Source organism: Rattus rattus, chromosome 17 (assembly GCF_011064425.1).
Source record: "Rattus rattus isolate New Zealand chromosome 17, Rrattus_CSIRO_v1, whole genome shotgun sequence".
In the NCBI taxonomy this organism is placed as follows: Eukaryota; Metazoa; Chordata; class Mammalia; order Rodentia; family Muridae; genus Rattus; species Rattus rattus.
The window spans coordinates 28,663,521-28,681,621 of NC_046170.1; the positions used below are offsets into that span (position 1 = coordinate 28,663,521).

Consider the following 18,101-nt stretch of genomic DNA (forward strand, 5'->3'; position numbering starts at 1 on the left):
AGGCATATGTGCTGCCCAGGTTCTGGCCACTTAGGGTGGACTAGGGATAGAAAGCTGGGCTCTTCGTCGTCAGGACAGCCTGATGTGCCCGTTACCAAGCACTTTAACTACTGTAGCTCATAGAACCAGTGCACTGGGATGGAAGGAAAGGGAACTGCGTCTATGAAGCAGTTACTATTCACCAGGGCCCATGCTAAGTTCTCTCCACCTGGCCGTTCCGTTCATGCCAGCAATCTTGTACTAGAGAAGGCCGAGGTTCTAAGAAGTCTCCCGAGTGAACCAGAGGCCACACGTCTGATGTGTGTCAGCCGCAACCCGCACGCAGTCAGTCTGACTCCACAGGAACTGAGTTTCAGGAGGGGATGAAGAAGCTGGCCCAGTTCTGATCTTACAGATCAGAAAGTCAACCTTAGTTCATTGAGCTGCCCTGTCCAGCGCAGGCTTCCCGAATCTTTCTCTTGAAAGCATGAAGCCATGGGCGAAGCCACAGACGTTCCTCCTGGGCAGGCCCACTGCCTCCCGGCACATAGAAAGTCATGCCCTAAACTCAGAGTTTATAATTCCAGCTCGGCCTCATGTGTGCCAGTTTTGCCAGCAAGCCTTTGCACTTTTCTCAGCAGCCAGTCACATCTTCTTCACTAGTGCCTAGTGTACATGAAGGAAATAGGATGCTTGCCTTCAGTGGCTTTCCCGGAACTGGCCACGTGCAGCAGCCATGTTGCTTGCTTTCTTTAACATGGAGTTTCTGATACATTGTATCATGCAAGCCGGCAGTCTTCATCCAACTCTGGGCTTCAGAGTGTTGTGGTTTTGCCCCTCCCAATCCCTCACCAAGGTCCCTTGTCTGAGTTCTCTGGTGCAGCCTCTTTTCACCATCTTAAATTATCCGGTGAGCTCTGCTCCTCCCCAGCAGACTTGCCTTACCCCAGCTTGAGCTCGGTGTTCCTTCCATCTGCAGCAATACTTCTTACTCAGGGTTTCCGCTGCTGAGAAGAGACGCCATGACCAGAGCAACTCTTATAAGGACAACATTTAATTGGGGCTGGCTTACAGGTTCAGAGGTTCCATTCATTATCATCATGGCTTGGCAGCATCCAGGCAGACACAGTGCTGGAGAAGGAGCCAATGCAGTGAGAAGTCTGGCATCTTCAGGCAGCTAGAAAGATGCTCTCAAAGCCCACCCCCCACCGTGATGCACTTCCTCCAGTAAGGCCACACCTACTCCACCAAGGCCACTCCTTCTAATAGCCAAGCATATTCAAACCACCACAGATACTCAGTCCCATGACTCTGGGACCTAGTCCTGTGGGACACAGCTCTGAAGACAAGAGGCTCTTGGGCCCTGGGGTGGGTAAACTTTTTGCCTATAGATTAGGGCTGAGCAAGATAGATAGGACTATACATTGTATGGTCCCCGTCCTACAGCCTGATCCCCGAGAAGCAAAATTAGAGTAGGGGCTAGGATAGGCTCAGATACCCTGAGATCTGAGGGCATCATCACCCTGAGCGTCTACGACCCCATAGGCCCCATTGTGTGTTGTTTACAGAGGCTAGAGGATATGGTATTCTTACTCCACAGACTTAACTCCTACACAGGAGCTGACCCAAGGCGCTGGAGCAATTTTCCCTGAATGAGTAGCCTCTTTCTTCCCAGACTCTTTCTCCACCTTCTCATTCATCTTCTCTCCACCCTACTGAAGCGTCCACTCAGCCACCGTGGTCAGGATGATGACTCGGGTAGAAGTTGTTGTGTATGTTCATGCGGCCTTGGGGCCCTATCTAGGGGTTCTGGCTTAGGCATTATCCAGTGGTCACTCTTGTTCCATGGCACTTTGACGATGGCTTCGGTTTACGTGCACGAGTCGCAGGTGCTAGAAGCTAGTCTGTGCTGGTACCTGGAAATATGCGGCAAGGCAAGGGTGAGATAGTGAGTGTTGATACTGCGCGGGGAGATGCCGTAAGGTTTTCTAAAGAGGCACAAATGGAAGCTGACCCAGGTCTGGGTCTTGATTCAAAAGGACTTGGCCAACTAATCCTGAGCATGGCAGGGTGTATGTCTGTCTGTTGGCGACACTGGCTTGGAGAGGACACTTTGGGTTCCGACATCTGTGACCGCGCCGAAGGCACGGGTGTAACACCTTGGCTTGCTGGTTCACCCACCCCTAGACTGACCTGTGATTTCTCCTTCTGTCTCCATTCCTTTTAGCTTTAACGTCTCCTAAACCGAACCTGATGGGTCTGCCCAGCACAACGGTACCTTCCCCCGGCCTCCCCACATCTGGATTACCAAATAAACCGTCCTCAGCCTCACTGAGCTCCCCGACCCCAGCACAAGCCACCATGGCAATGGCCCCTCAGCAACCCCCACAACCCCAGCAGCCGCAGCCACAGGTGCAGCAGCCGCCGCCGCCGCCAGCAGCCCAGCAGATACCCACGCCACAGCTTCCCCTACCACAGCAACGGAAGGACAAAGATGGTGAGAAAGGAAAGGAGAAGGAGAAGGCACACAAAGGGAAAGGGGAACCCCTACCTGTCCCCAAGAAGGAGAAAGGAGAGGCCCCTACAGCGGCCACGGCCACCATCTCAGCCCCGCTGCCCGCCATGGAGTACACGGTGGACCCTGCTCAGCTGCAGGCCCTGCAGGCGGCCTTGACTTCAGACCCCACAGCGTTGCTCACGAGCCAGTTCCTTCCTTACTTCGTACCGGGCTTTTCTCCTTACTACGCCCCCCAGATCCCTGGCGCCCTGCAGAGCGGGTACCTGCAGCCGATGTATGGCATGGAAGGCCTGTTCCCCTACAGCCCTGCCCTGTCGCAGGCCCTGATGGGGTTGTCTCCGGGCTCACTACTGCAGCAGTACCAGCAATACCAGCAGAGCCTGCAGGAGGCCATTCAGCAGCAGCAGCAGCAGCAACAACAGCAGCAGCAGCAGCAGCAACAGCGGCAACTACAGCAACAGCAGCAGCAGCAGCAACAAAAAGTGCAGCAGCAGCAACAGCAGCAGCAGCAGCCCAAAGCAAGCCAAACCCCAGTCCCCCAGGGGCCTGCTTCCCCAGACAAAGACCCTGCCAAAGAATCCCCCAAACCAGAAGAGCAGAAAAACGTCCCCCGTGAGGTGTCCCCCCTCCTGCCGAAACCCCCCGAAGAGCCAGAAGCAGAAAGCAAAAGTGCAAGTGCGGACTCCCTCTGTGACCCCTTCATTGTTCCAAAGGTGCAGTACAAGTTGGTCTGCCGCAAGTGCCAGGCGGGCTTCGGCGACGAGGAGGCGGCGAGGAGCCACCTGAAGTCCCTCTGCTTCTTCGGCCAGTCTGTGGTGAACCTGCAAGAGATGGTGCTTCACGCCCCACCGGCAGCGTGGCGGTGGCGGTGGTGGCGGCGGCGGCGGCGGCGGCGGCGGCGGTGGCGGCTCGTACCACTGCCTGGCGTGCGAGAGCGCGCTCTGCGGGGAGGAAGCGCTGAGTCAGCATCTCGAGTCGGCCTTGCACAAACACAGAACAATCACGAGAGCAGCAAGAAACGCCAAAGAGCACCCTAGTTTATTACCTCACTCTGCCTGCTTCCCCGATCCTAGCACCGCATCTACCTCGCAGTCTGCCGCTCACTCAAACGACAGCCCCCCTCCCCCGTCGGCCGCCCCGTCCTCGTCCGCTTCCCCCCACGCCTCCAGGAAGTCTTGGCCGCCAGTGGGCTCCCGGGCTTCGGCCGCGAAGCCCCCTTCTTTTCCTCCTCTCTCCTCATCTTCAACGGTTACCTCAAGTTCATGCAGCACCTCAGGGGTTCAGCCCTCGATGCCAACAGACGACTATTCGGAGGAGTCTGACACGGATCTCAGCCAAAAGTCCGACGGACCGGCGAGCCCGGTGGAGGGTCCCAAAGACCCCAGCTGCCCCAAGGACAGTGGTCTGACCAGTGTAGGAACGGACACCTTCAGATTGTAAGCTTTGAAGATGAACAATTACAAATGAATTTAAATAAAGAAAAAAGATTAATAACAAACCAATTTCAAAAATAGACTAACTGCAATTCCAAAGCTTCTAACCAAAAAAACAAAAAACAAACAAAAACACAAAAAACAAAAACAAAAAAAAGGAAAAAAAAAAAAAAAAAAAGCGTGGGTTGTTTTCCCATATACCTATCTATGCCGGTGATTTTACATTCTTGTCTTTTTTTTTCTTTTAATATTAAAAATAAAAACAAACCCTAACCCTGTTAAATTGTGTCCTTTTAAAGGTACTATTGGTCTTGGAAACTGAAGTCCGCAGGGCCTGCCTATTGTTGGAGCTTAAACCCCTTGTATATTTGCCCCTTTTGAGAACTGCCCCACCTTGATAGCACAGAGGAGCCCGGCATGCACTGTATGGGAAAGCACTCCACCTTGTTACAGTTTTAAATTTCTTGCTATCTTAGCATTCAGATACCAATGGCTTGCTAAAAGAAAAGAAGAAATGTAATGTCTTTTTATTCTCAGGTCAATCGGTCACACTTCGTTCTGTTTTCAGAATCATTGTTTTATGTTTTTTTTTTTCTTTCGTTCCAGAAAAAGATTTTGTTTTGTTTTGTTTTGTTAATTTAAAAAAAAAATGGGCAGAAAGTATTCAAGAGAAACAATGTGAACTGCTTTAGTTTTCTGGGGATTTTTAAGAATAGCTTTTCTGCTGAAGCCAATTTCAAGGGGAAAAGTTAAGCACTCCCACTTTCAGAAGAGAAAAAAAAAAAAACCCACACACAAAGAGTGTTGAGGACTTGTAGCTTAAAAAAAAGAAGACAAGTTTTAAAAACTGACTTTCTGTATTTATGGTAGGTATGACCATTTTTGGTGTTGAGTAGATTGCTTCATGGGAGACGAGCTGAAGCAGTATGGTAGACTGAAACCCTTTGTACATTAGCTTTTGTGTGGTCCGGCGACAGCTCCTCATTTGATGTTGTCTTGTTCATCCCTAGTGGATAGATTGCAGTCTGTTACTTCACCCCAGCTTCTCTTCCCTCTGTCCCTTAATTCAACTTGGTCTCTCTTCCCCCCAACTTCCATCCTCTAATTTCCCACTTAAAGTGGTCACCTTTATTTCTTGAAGGGTGGCTGCAGAATTATTTTATAAACCTAAAGAAAGGATTTCAGAGGATTCTAGGGATCGTCAGGATTCTCACAGATTATTTTTGTTGGGGAGTTGAGACTTTTGAAAGACATTTAATTCTAGTTACCTGAGATAGCCCTGAGCATTTATTTTTTATTTATCTTTCGTTTTCTTTGTGCCTCCCTCCCTCCCTCTCTCTCTCTCTCTCTCCTTGGTCTGTGAACACTTCAAGTATTCTTTTCTTGAACTAAAACATTTGTTTCAGTTTGTGTAATTGGGGCTGTGTGCTTTTTCTTTCTAAGACGTTTTTGGCTATTAATTTGGTTTTGTTTTTATTTTATTTTATTTTATTTTTGTGTTTGTGTCTTTTCTTTCCTCTCAGAAAAAAAAAAAAAAAAAAAAGAAATTTCATGCTTTAAAAAAAAATTCCAAAGACATACCCTTTCACTGCTGATGCAGGAAAAAGGGGAAAGGGTTCTAGTTACTTGAGAATTTGTTTCTGATTTAAACAAACAAGACTTAGTTTAATAAAAGAAAGAGTAACACAAAACAGTTCCCAGGTTCTTACGTGCTTCTTCTGCAAGCAGAGAGGCAGTTGTTAATGACAATTCCAGATACCAAAAGACACGTTTTTGTTTTTTTTTTTTTTTTTACTTCAAAGTTTTGTCTTTCTGTTAGGCAGTCTGAGCGGCGAGCGATCCAGAGTGCAGCCAACAAGACAGATAGCAATGTCCGGAGAACAGAGAAGGAAGCATGTGCACGAGGCACGTGCTTGTGTTAATGTTCCAAGTCCTGTGACAACACACTTCAACACACACCCCTGGCCATCTTTAAAAAAGTCTGAACTTTGAAAGGAGAACTTCGTGCTGCTAAAACCTAAGTTTCGAAGACAAATAGATGCTTTGTTGCCTCACTTTCATAGCCAAACACCAACAGATACAATCTCCCTTGCCCCCAAGGTGTGAAGTCCTCCTCTTCTTCCCGCCCTCTCTTCCTTATGTTTCAAAGGGAACTTTGAAGACTGTGAATCCAGGTTCCGTTGGCCACCTTCTGGGCTTCTCCCCCAGTGCTGAAGCCATTCATCGACTTTGCAAAAGACTGGAGCATTCCAAGATATGAAATTTTTTTTTTTTCATTTTTTTTTTTTTTTTTTTTTTTAGCCGGGACTATTTTTATGAATTTGTTTTTAGTTGAAGAGTAGGTCCTGAACTGTTGTACATATTTCTAACTAGGCTGATGCACAGTGCAAATTCCTTTTTAATTTTTTAAAAGTAGAAATACTAAAAGAATACCATCTTAACTATTCATATCAGTATCCAGTTGTAGCATAAGGTGTCAAAACAAGTACACAGAACACTTACTGTTTTAAATACCTATTTCCTTTTAACAAGAATTCTTGTATTTCTCCCTGTGTTTTGAGATGAACACTTTTAAATTTTAAAGTTGTACAGCTTTTTTGTTTTCCATTATTTTATCTTGTTTGTAACTCTATGAAATATATATATATATTTTTTGCCATTTAACTGTTGTATGTTACTGTGTCTGTATCTATAGAAGAAAAATGTTTGTTTTGGGTTCTCTGTGTGATACCAATTAACAATTTAACACTAGCTTTACCTGTCAAATTCTGCTAGGTCTTCTCTGAAAACTGTCGTTTAAAATGATATCGCTTGGTAATAGTGCAAATTCTACCCTCCCCGCCCCCAACCTCAAGTTTCTTTGTAACTGCCAGCCCTTCCCCAATGGTTTTGTTCTATTTTGAGCTACAATCATCCTCCCTCTGTGAGGCAGTGACTGTCAGTGTTTCACTGTGCCATGCCTTGACCTGTGAGTGTGTTTTGGCAACAATACGGTAAGGTTGGGTAGAATGGCCAAGCACGCTTCTACCCGTCAGTATTCCTCAAAGGAGGTGTGGGATTGGTTCAACCCGAAGTGGGTTCACGAACGCATTCCTCTATAGCCGCACCACCAACCCACCTACATGTTCATCAAAGAAGAAACTCTCAGCACTAACCCAGAAATAGCGAAGCAGTCAGTGATGGTGAAAACCAGAAGGCAAAGTGGCTGTGATCGGTAGCAGTTCACAAGGCATTGGTTAACTACAGTGCTCAGTTGTGTAGACAGATCTCACCCGGGGAGTTTACTCCTGCCTGCTGTCGGAGCGAGTCGTTGAGTGGACCATCTCAACTCACCTTTAAAACTAGTTCGTGACTTCTATTGGCACTTCTTCTTCTTTTTTTTTTTTTTTTTTTTTTTTTTAAGTTATTGGGGCTAATTTTGCCCCTTAGTTCTTTCATGAAGTGGCTGTTGCCAGACACTATTAGGCACACAGCACCAAGATACCTATCAGAATTGGAGTCACTTCATGCGTCCTTTATCCCTCCCTAAAGAAACTTAAGGAACACACACACACTCACACTCATTCACACACTTAATGCATCTAGGAAGTTTTCGTTTTGTTTTTAATTAAAAGCTATTTAAAAAGATGAATGTGGCCAAAGTTTTACACAATTGAAAGGAAAGTAAAACGGGCGGCACGTGTTGAAACCTGAGTTTATCAGGCATGGCAGGAAGTTGCAGGAGAGAGGCAGTGACCCAAGCCAGTGCACTTGATGTTCATGGACATATATTTTTTTTAAATAATAAATTAAATTAAAACATTTTAAATAGAAGCATAAAACTGAGTTGGTTGGTTGGCGCTGAGGTACTGCCCACTGTGAAACAAAGCTTTGACTAGTTTTTTGTTTTGTTTGTTTACTTTCTTTGGGGGGGGGGGGCAAGTTTGGGTAGGAAAGAAAGCATAAATGAACGTGACCCTGAGGTAAAGAGGTATATGAACAGCCTTTGCAATGTACAAAAAAAAAAAACAAAAAAGAAAACATTAAAAAAAAAAAAAAAAAAAAAAAACAAAAAAAAAAAAAAAAAAAAAAACAAAAAAAAAATAGAGCAAGTGAAACCAAAAATGATGTTCTTGGTGTTTTTCTATAATGTAGTCTTGTTAGCTTTTTTGTTACTGTAACAATGCTGATCTCGAACTGTACCAAAATACATGGAGACTAACCGAACCGCAAGGGACTCTCAAACTGAAAAAGAAATTTGTCACAAAAACTTTGTTGTCATAGTTAAGTTGATTGTAGATGGTAATTGAATATACTCCTTTGAAAATATTTCATCAAGTATGTTTCCTGCTCATTGTGATACATTAAAAAAAATATGAGCAAAAGACCTTGTCTGTTACCAGATTTCTGCGCATGTATGGGAGCATACGTGAAAGAGATGGCCAGGGCCGGGGAAGTGTAAATTCCATCTATCTCTTAAGGCTGTGTGTGCCAAAGTTATGTCTCCAAAGGGGCATGGGGAGGTGCACAAGGCCACAAGTGCTCTTCGGTGTCTTTATACTGGTGTGTGTTTGGGCCAGAAGACTAGCCCAGAGTAAGCCTGACGCCTCAGAGAGCCCCAGTGGTTGTTACTTCAAACATTCCCATGGAAATCCGAGATTCCAGCTGCAAACCTGAAGCGAAGAAATTTTGCTGGTGATCAGGAGAGAGGTAGGTTCTGAAGTGGCACTGAATCTGGTGTTTATGACAGAAGGAAGCGAATCGAGTGACCAAATAGCTTACTCGTCCTAGTAAAGGGCTTGTCTCAGCTTCTAGTAAGAGGATTTGAAGCAGCGATACCCAAATATAGGCTATCCCTCCATGCAAGGGACCAAGACATGACAGAAGCCCCCGTGGAAGCCTTCCGCTTTACAGTAGAATGCTTGAGATTCATTAACGAGGATCATATCCATGAGAGAGCCCAAAGGCCTTTAATTCATCTCTAATTTATTAGCCATGGCTAATAAATAATTTAGAGAAATCTAGCAGCTGGATTTGGGTGCTAATGCAAACTGGCTATGTCATTGCAGGGCTGCAGAATCAGCCCGTGGCCAGCAGGGACCTTTTCTTGCAGGGTGTTAAGCTAAGGAGCTCTCTTCTGTTGCCTCAGACAGCTGCTGTCTTCTCCCCCCCCCCCAGCCCCAACCTTGCTTCATGCAGTGACATTCGAGAGGCAGCAGGGACCCTATTAACTCAAACTCTCAGTCTGCAACTTCACAAGCAGTGCTTGGACGCAGAGAAGGAAGCTGCATCTATGGCCAGGGCTCAAAGCTCTGTGACAAACAAATACTGTCACTGTCCCTGATGAAATCCAGCTCTGTCCCCAGGCACTGGACTTTTCGGGGTTGCTGAAGAAAGCAGATGGCTGCACAGCTGTGTCACTCCTGTCTCCTCAACCCATGAGAACCACGCAGTATGATAAAAGTCGCTAAGAGTCAAGGCCAGCTCTGCTGTCCCATGCTACAGCTGGGGAGGTTGGGTTGTTTGAGATGAACTCTGTTTTGCATAGACTGCAAATTCTTTCTGCAGGTAAAACTTTACTCAGAAGATTGGGAGCATTGGATTAGAAACCATAAAAGCCAGAAGTGTTCAGTGTTCTCTCTCTCTCTCTCTCTCTCTCTCTCTCTCTCTCTCTCTCTCTCTCTCTCCCCTCCCCCTCTCTCTCAGGAAAGCTCCCACCCCATCCCTAAAGGCATAGCTTCAGGATCAAGCTCACGTGGATATTAATTTCCTTGGGAGTAGTAGCCTCCCCCACCCCACAGAAAATGAGGAGTGGCAATGTCTTAAACTGAGCAGTATGTGTTGGTTAATTGGCTGTTTCTAATTTGCTTTAAAAACAAACAAACAAACAAACAAAACAAAACAACTGTCTGGTACCCACTGCAGAGTACGACTCTCACTCTGAGCAAGTTTAGAATTCAGGTGACACAAGTCAAGCTGATGAAGTTTGTGACCGTTACTCTGCAGCCTTAACTCAAGACAAACATGCTCCTTGAACCTGCGCATTGTTGGTGGAGAGGAGCACACACAGAACTCGCACAGAAACTAGTGCTCTCGGGTCTGTGGAAGCAGAGGCATTGCTCTCTGCTTCATGCTAAGGGTGTGTGTGAGTGTGTGTGTGTGTGTGTGTGTGTGTGTGTGTGTGTGTGTGTGTGAGAGAGAGAGAGAGAGAGAGAGAGAGAGAGAGAGAGAGAGAGATTTTCTTTTAATTCTTTAAACTATAACCATGCCTAGTTGGATTTCTGAGAAGGAGGTCTCACTCTATTGTCCTGACTTGTCTGGAACTTGCTATACAGACCAGGCTGGCCTTGCTGCCCTTGGACTCAGAGATCTGCATGCCTCTGCCTCCCTGGTGCTGGGATTAAAGCAGCATGTTTTAAAGATGTTTAGCCAGCCACGTTGGTTTCCTCTGAATGTTTTAGAGTTTTTCATTACAGGCAAACAAAAATAAATTCGGGGTTAACTCTTCCTGACCAAGGCTGTTTAACCTAACTCTTGAGTCCTATGTTAATCTGAGAATGAAAGCTTTCTGATGAACCATGCTACTCTTGGGTCATGACCCTTTGGCCCGAGAAGCACCAGAGTGTGAACCCTGCTTTGGCAGCCTCTCTCAGGCTCTCCTACCTCAACCTTCCTGCTCTTCCCCCTCTCAGTCAGCTCCTGTCCCTCCGTACCTCACTGCTTTCTGTTGCCTTCTTATTTCTATGGCATTGAAAAAGTATCGTGTAAAATTACAATCTTTGGGTTTTTTGGATGTAGAGATTGAACCTTTAAGCCACCAGACTACAAAGCCATTCTCAAATTACATACTTTGCTTATTCCTCACATGACCTATGAACTAGACAAAGTGGGTGACATTTATGCCAGAATTCAGGATAGGTAAGGAGTAAGGGCCAACTGTGTGTCAATCTTTGGTGTGATCCCCCTCCACCCAAGACACTAGGGAAGGGTGGGTAGAGCATGAGTTCAAGTGAGGTCCTTTGGGTCAAATTCTGGCTTTGCCATATTGACCATAATTGAGTTGTTTATCCCTTCTGTATAATGGGGATAAATAAAAGTGCCTGCCTCACGGAGTTGCCATGACAACGCTGCCTGGTATATTCCACATGCTCAACATGGGTCTGCTTCAACTGTTCAACAAATGTGGATTTGCTTCTTTCTGTGGTCCAAGTCGGGCAGCGGTTTCCTGACTCTTGCCTTTCTTCCCAGAGCGCTTGGCAACAGCAAGGGAGTAGTAGGTCCCAACAAGATGGCTCCCTATGCATAGTCCTGACTTTTTTTTTTCTCCCTGCCTGTACCTATTATCAAGAGCCTCTAGAGGGTTTCTGTTCATGAAGTCTTCAATAGCAGCTTTTAGGTTTCACTGGCTACTGATCAACCTCTAATGATGACTTTGTCATGAAGGAAGGATAGCTTTGGTGTACCAGAATAGAGTTCTGTTTGCTTCATTATACCTGGAAGGGCTGAGCAGTTATTTTGAAGCGGGCCTGATGCACAAGTTCAGAGCTCTGGAATCTGAAATGAGGCTTTAAGAACAGGTAGGTAATAGGCTCGACAAAATTGGAAGGGGAACACACAAAGGAGTGTACAAGAGCTCATGGAAACGTGCTATGATTCTAGCTAGCTGCAGGATAAACATGGGAAAGAGGACACAGAGAATAGGTCTGAACAGAGTTTCTAGGCTAGCCTTTGATCTTAACAATGACCTCTTTAGGAGCATCAATGGCTATAGATATTATATCTGTTTTTTAACAGAGACAGTGATGAACTTATAGAGATAAAGTTGTCGGCACAGGTATCAGACGGCTAGAAAAGGGTATGCAGGCTGATTTTCCCATTTCTCAGCAGATAACAATCGATCTTTGAACGTAGCTTTGTCCTCCTGCTAGGATCTGTTTTCAAGCTCTAAGCTCGAAACCGAGTAGCTATTTGGATTCAACCTCGCTTTGTTTTCTTTCAAAAAATCTAAATCTGCTGCTCTCCTATGGCCTTGTGTGCAGAGGCTGACTTGATAGAACCCTTATTTGCTCCTTAGTTCTCACTTGTGTAGAACTGCTCCACTTGCTGCTGGTCTCGTCACACCCGGGTTTCATCATGAGGCACCCTCAGATAGTTTCAGCCATGGTTTGCTCATCTCTTAGATCTGTAGAATTTGATTTTTTAAATCAAAATTGGAAAACAATTATCAATGTCTTTCCTCCCTGCCCCCACCCCAGAGACTCCCAGTTACTTTAGATTTAGTGCTCTGAGGTTAATGTCTACAGAGCCCAGGTTTAGCCCATCTGTTTAGCCGGTTTGAGTCTTTAGGGTTTTTGTTTGTTTGCTATGTGATTTATTTTTGAACAGTTTGTAAGTCTATAACTGCAGGTCCGCCTGTCTTTTCTCTAATCTGGAATTAATCCTAACCAGTGTATTTTTTCATCTCAGACACGAAATTCTTCATTGCTGGAAGCTTAATTTGTATTTCATTGAACTTCTGAATGCAAACATTATCAAAAACAATATTAAGATCTGCTTTCCCTAGGCATGATTGGCTTTGTATGTATTGCAGCTGAGGCTGGAGGATCATTTGAGGACGGGCTGGACTATTGTGTGAGACTCTATTTCAAAAAACAAACAACAAACAAACAAACAAAAAACCACCAACATCAATGCAACAGAACCACAGGGTCTCTGCTTTTCTGTTACCCTCTGCTCAGTTATCTGTGTAAATCTGTGTGACCGCTCCTGTTAATACTGAGCTCTGTTCTTCTGTCTATCTGTGAGCCCCACCGATCTTTGGTTAGATGCCAGACATTGTGTATTGTCTCTCGGTGGGAGCTGGGCATTTGTGTTCTTATAAAGTCGCTTAACTTCTTCTGGTATGTGCTATGTTACTAGGATCCCTGAAGGTTACGTTCTGCGGAGTAGGGCCAGAGCACTTCGTAGTCTGTTGCCCACTGCTGAAGAGGGTCTCTCCCAAGAACTGCTGAACCCTGAAAGCATCAGCTACGGGCACATGTCATCCTCAGGCCAGTTCTTCTCTGGGCCTCTGACAGTTTCTTGTGACACTCATTTGTATCCTGAGACTTTCGGCTGCTTTGTTCCCAAGGTTCATCTTTACCTCATCAATGGAAAGTTCTTCAGGGCTTGGCTTGGCTCTCTTAACTGTTAGGGTACAGAGACCCCCAAGAGAGGAGAACGTTATCATCACTGGGTCGTTTCTTCAGGGACCATATCCTTTCTCATGTGATACCCAGGGCTCAGAATGCCATTTTTTATATATTTTCTCGTGTAACCTTAGTCTTTTTGATGGATCTGTATTCTTCCATCTCAGCTGGAAGCACAAGTCCAATCGATTGTTTAAATTATATGTTAGAAGTCCTACGAGCCTTTCGGAGTGCTGTCAACACTTGTGAAGTTTCCAATCAGCACAGGAACCTGATCCCGGTAGGTTTCTATGGATGAGGTATGGTCTAATTGGCCTTGTAAGACTGAAACTAACTCATCCATGTGCTTACAATGGTCAGAACTGGAAACACTAGGTAAATGGATTATTACTATTCCAGGCTCCTTTCTGCCTTGCCACAATGCTGCAGGGAGGGAGAGACACCATTTCTTGGGGTCGAAAGCCTGGGGCCAGCCTGTGGAAGGCTGTGGAATAACAGTTTGAGCTCTTCCCTTCAACTACAGGAATTTTCTCTATTCATGAATCTGTTTGAGCCTGTTCATTGAAATTATTTCATCCTAACGAAATCTTGGTCTTCCTTCACAAAGTCTGCGAAATATTCCTTCACAGAGATGATTTTTTTTTTTCAGGCTCACCTCAGCTTAATAAAATCTATTGATTTTAGAATAATGTAGCTGTTGGACGTGGATTTACTGCCCTAAGTAACACAGGAGACTAACAAAGTAAGCCCAACAAGACTTTAGTCATTTTTGGTAAACCTAAATTATGTCTTTTGATTGTTTTTATTTTGATAAAACTTCATTCCTACTTACTTTGGCTAAGAACAGATGAATTTGAAAACGGGGATACTGTAAAATAGCCCACTGGTACCAGCGTGCGCCGAGGTAGCCCTTTCAAGATGGCTAAATTCGGGGACGGCCATACATGGTCCAACAGCAAACCCAGAAAGCTGGGGAGCAAGGTGAGGGCTCTCCAGGAAAAGGGGTGCAAATGTGGCAAGGAGCCGGGGCTGAAGTCACCTTTTGTAGATTGCTATCTGTAAGCAGGTGAGGGAGGGCAGCTGAGAGGCAAGGCTAGAGCCTGTGATTGGACAGTGGAAAAGGAGGGCGGGCTGAGAGTTTTTGAGAGGTGGGAGAGATAGGACAGAGGGAAGAAAGAAGGAAGATGGAGGAAGAGAAGGATGATCCAGATCTGTGTGGCTTTAAATAACCAGAGGTAGCCATGAATATCACATAAGGCATGGATTATTATGGGACAATCTTGTGGGCAGTTTATATCAATATCAATTGGCTTTGAGTTCTATGTGCATTTTGTGGGGTGAGAATTCACTGATATAATCTGAATGATAAATTACAAGCCTCTAGAGTTTTGATTTCACCGGGTTACAGGGATTTGTGACAGCTAAATGAGAGAAGGTTGGTCACTGCACAGGGCTGGCATGGCGGCGACCTGCCCTGGGAACTTAGTGAGATGGGCAGTTACTGCTGGGGCCAGAGAGTAGCCAGTGATAGAATGCAATGATGCTTTCCTTTTTGATATTTTCCACTGTAACCTTTTTAGGACAAAACTCTGTAAGAAGAAATTTTAGGCAAGATAATTCAAAATCGATCAAGACGGGTATAAAGGGGACCAAAGGAGGAGACAGAAAGCTGTGTTGTCTAAGATAAAACAGAGAGAGGAGAATAGAGCAGGGAAGCTCTGTGACTATGACTATTTTTGTACACTTTATGCAAGCAACATGAAGCTAACTCATCAATTCTTCAAAGTTTAGGGGAGCTATTATGGTGAGAAAACTGTTCTCAAGGATTGTGGTCAAATTCCACTGAAAACTATAGTTTGAAATTATCATTCCAGGCTGGTGAGATGGCTCAGTGGGTAAAGGAGCTTGCTGCCAAGCTGGACGGCCTGAGTTCAATCCTTGGACTGCACTGTGGCAAGAGAGAACCAACTTCTAGAGCTCGTCTCCGACTTCCACTTGTGCACATAGCACTCGCATGCACACACAGCCACACACAAAACCGAACAAATAAACGTTAAACTCTAAACAGCAAAATGCTATTCCTACAGATAATGAGTGAAGTCACAAGGTAGATACGTGGTTATAGCCTAATAATTCAAAACGAGCCAAAAGGAGGAAGAAAAAGCATTCTTTAGAGAAATGCAGGAGAGCAGCACCAGAAGAAGTTATAGAATAATGTTTCTTGAGTCTCCTAGGAGTTGAAGTCAGACAGCCATATTTTTTAAAAGGCGGGGAAGCCTTTCAAAGGAAAAGGGACTTGGAGTGTCTCCCTCTTTGGGGAGCACAGGACAAAGAGACATCCCCATAAAAGCCTGTAAGAGGAGATGAACAGAGATCGTGGAGGTGGCTCAGTCGTTAAAGTGCTTGCCTTCTGGACACCAGAGTCCACGTGGGGAAAGCCAGGCCTGGTTTGAAATACTTATCATCTCAGCACCGAGGCACTGGAAGCAGGTGACTTCTCAGGCCTCTGTGGCAGCCAGCCGAACCTGGTTGGCAAGCTCCTGGCTAGTGAGAACCCTGTCTCCAAAAACAAAATGGACAGACGTTTTTCTCTGAAAAATCCCTTTTGTGGTTGTAAAAATATAAAAAATAAAAAAAAAAGTATGGTTGTCTTTTACCTCTCTTAGGTCCAGCACCTCAGTGCCCCAAGGTATCTGCTAGATATCTTGGCAGAAACACATCCCAACTCTGTGGTGGCCCAGACCCGCCGCCATACTTTCTTACACTTAAATCGCTACACAGGAAAGAACACACAACACAATAACCTTTGGCCCAATTGATAAGATATAATTGCCCACCTAAACATACAGCGCCCAGTCCCATCCATCCCTTAAGAACATTAATAACAACCTGTAAATACGCAGAGCAGAATCTTGACATCAGCCTCCACTGTCCTGCCTCGGCTTCTCTCCTTCTCCCCCTTGTCTCCTTTTCGTTCCAGTCTCCTCATCTTCCTTCAAACTTCTCTCCCACCCATCCTGCCTTCTCCTCCAATGACAGGCCTCCTTCTATCCTGTACCTGCCCCTCACCTGTACTTTACAAATTCAATGGGGAGAAGTTTCTGGTGAAGTCACCTGATTCCTGAGTAGGTGACAGTGGGGCAGTGGAATTAGCATCAAAATACAGATAACTCCAGGGCAAACCACAACACCCTTTCCTCACATATAATTATGTATCTATTTATATATACATATACATACATATATATCACATATACATATGACAGAGGATCGGTACACACACACACACACACACACACACACACACACACACAAAATCAGCTGCTCCTGGTCCATTGATGTAAAAGATATTAAACCCTGAAATGAATTACCTTGGCAAAAATCAGCTATCTATGTGTGGAGTTATGCAGTGTGGACCTGACTCCTGTATCTGGCTGAGCTGGCACGGTGCTGGCTTGTTATCAGAGTGTTTGAGTGGCCTGATCACTCCAAGTCCTCTAACTCTGCTCCTTTTCAAAACTGCCAATAATATAATATTCAACATCTCACCAGCCAAAAGCTCAACGCACTAGTTATAAAGGATATACTGAACAGAAAGTTTAAGAAGAATCATAGCGTTCTCAAACGAGAAATGAGGCAGAGGCTAGCTTCTGCAGGATCTCTGTGGGGGAGATGATAGTCTAAGTGCACTCGTGGGGAAGAGAACAGAGACACGGATTCGATAGTCCCCAGCCAGTCCTGCACATGAATGGCTATCTAAGTTATGACAGAGATTGCAGCTCAAAGCAAGGGGGTCCTTTTTATTGAATTATACTGGAAAATGTGAGTGTCCCTGTGTTTGAAAAGATATAAAACGGACCTTTAGTATGGCTGGTTTCAGGTGGTTTATGAATCTAAGATACCTTCCCGCAAAATAATAATAATAATATTCTTTGAAAGATCATATAGGAAACCCTTTTCATTACTCTTGGATAAGAGACTTTTCAAAAACCTTCCATGAGAAACAGCTGGTCATGTGGCCTACACTAAGCACCTGTGCGTATACACAGACGGTACAGCTTCTCCAGGACCTCAAAAGTGCAAATGCAAAGATGTAGCAGTGCACATATAAGAGGGCACGCCCTGTTTGTCTCCTGGACTAGGTTACTTACTGTAATGTTTTCTAGTTCCTGTATTTATTTCATCATGGCTGCACAAAACTCCACCATTTTCATTTTCCTACTGTCCTTCGATGGACAGCTAGGCTGATCCTACTTCTGGGCTGTTGTGAACAGCCTCTCTGTAGGAGGATTTGGAGGCCTTGAGTATTTGTCTGACGTGGGGGAGAGGGAGGGGAGCGGGGGGGGGAGGGATATGGGGGGGCGGGTAGAGCTGCGCTGAGTGGCAGTTACCATTTCTGACCTTTTGGTGGACCTCTACGGTGATTTCCATAATGGCTACACTAGTGTACCGTCCAGCCAATTACGAACAAAGCATTCTTTTGCCACACCCTTACTGGTACTTGTCCTTTGGTTTCTTGATAATAGCCATTGTGATGGGGGTGAAAGGTAAGGAATTTAAAGGTAGTTTTAATCTGGATTTCTTCAGTGGCTAAAGATGTAAATACTTTTTAAAGTGATCATTAGCCATTTCTGTTAGTCTTTTAAGAATTCTCTGTTCTGATCACTGACCCTGCCCCCTACCTTTTTGATTGGTTTGGTCTTGCTTATTTGATGTTTAGAGTTTTTTTTTTGTTTTTTTGTTTTTTTTTAAGTTCTTCGTTCATTCTGGATATTAATCCTCTGTCAGAGGTACAGATGGCAAAGATTTTTTTCCCATTCCGTGGGCTTCCTCTTCATGTGACTGATAGTCACCATGGCTGTACAGAAGCCTCTCAGCTTTACAATATCCCGTTTGGGTCACAATCCCTTAGTGTCAAAGTCCCTATTCGGAAGGCTCTTGCCTGTTCATCAGTTCAAGCAGGCACTGAACCATTTCCTGTCAGTCTCTGCATCCGGTCTGTAG

General features: G+C 45.1%; 1 protein-coding gene across 1 annotated transcript in view; it reads left to right on the forward strand.

Moving 5' to 3' along the window:
- The window catches only part of Zfhx3 (zinc finger homeobox 3), a 242,034-nt gene extending 233,738 nt beyond the window's left edge, over nucleotides 1–8,296 (forward strand). Inside the window, 2 exon segments of the mRNA XM_032887527.1 lie at nucleotides 2,207–3,345; nucleotides 3,347–8,296. Coding sequence (XP_032743418.1) covers nucleotides 2,207–3,345; nucleotides 3,347–3,937 — 1,730 coding nt within the window. The 3' untranslated portion in view covers nucleotides 3,938–8,296.
- Nucleotides 8,297–18,101: the final 9,805 nt, after the last annotated feature.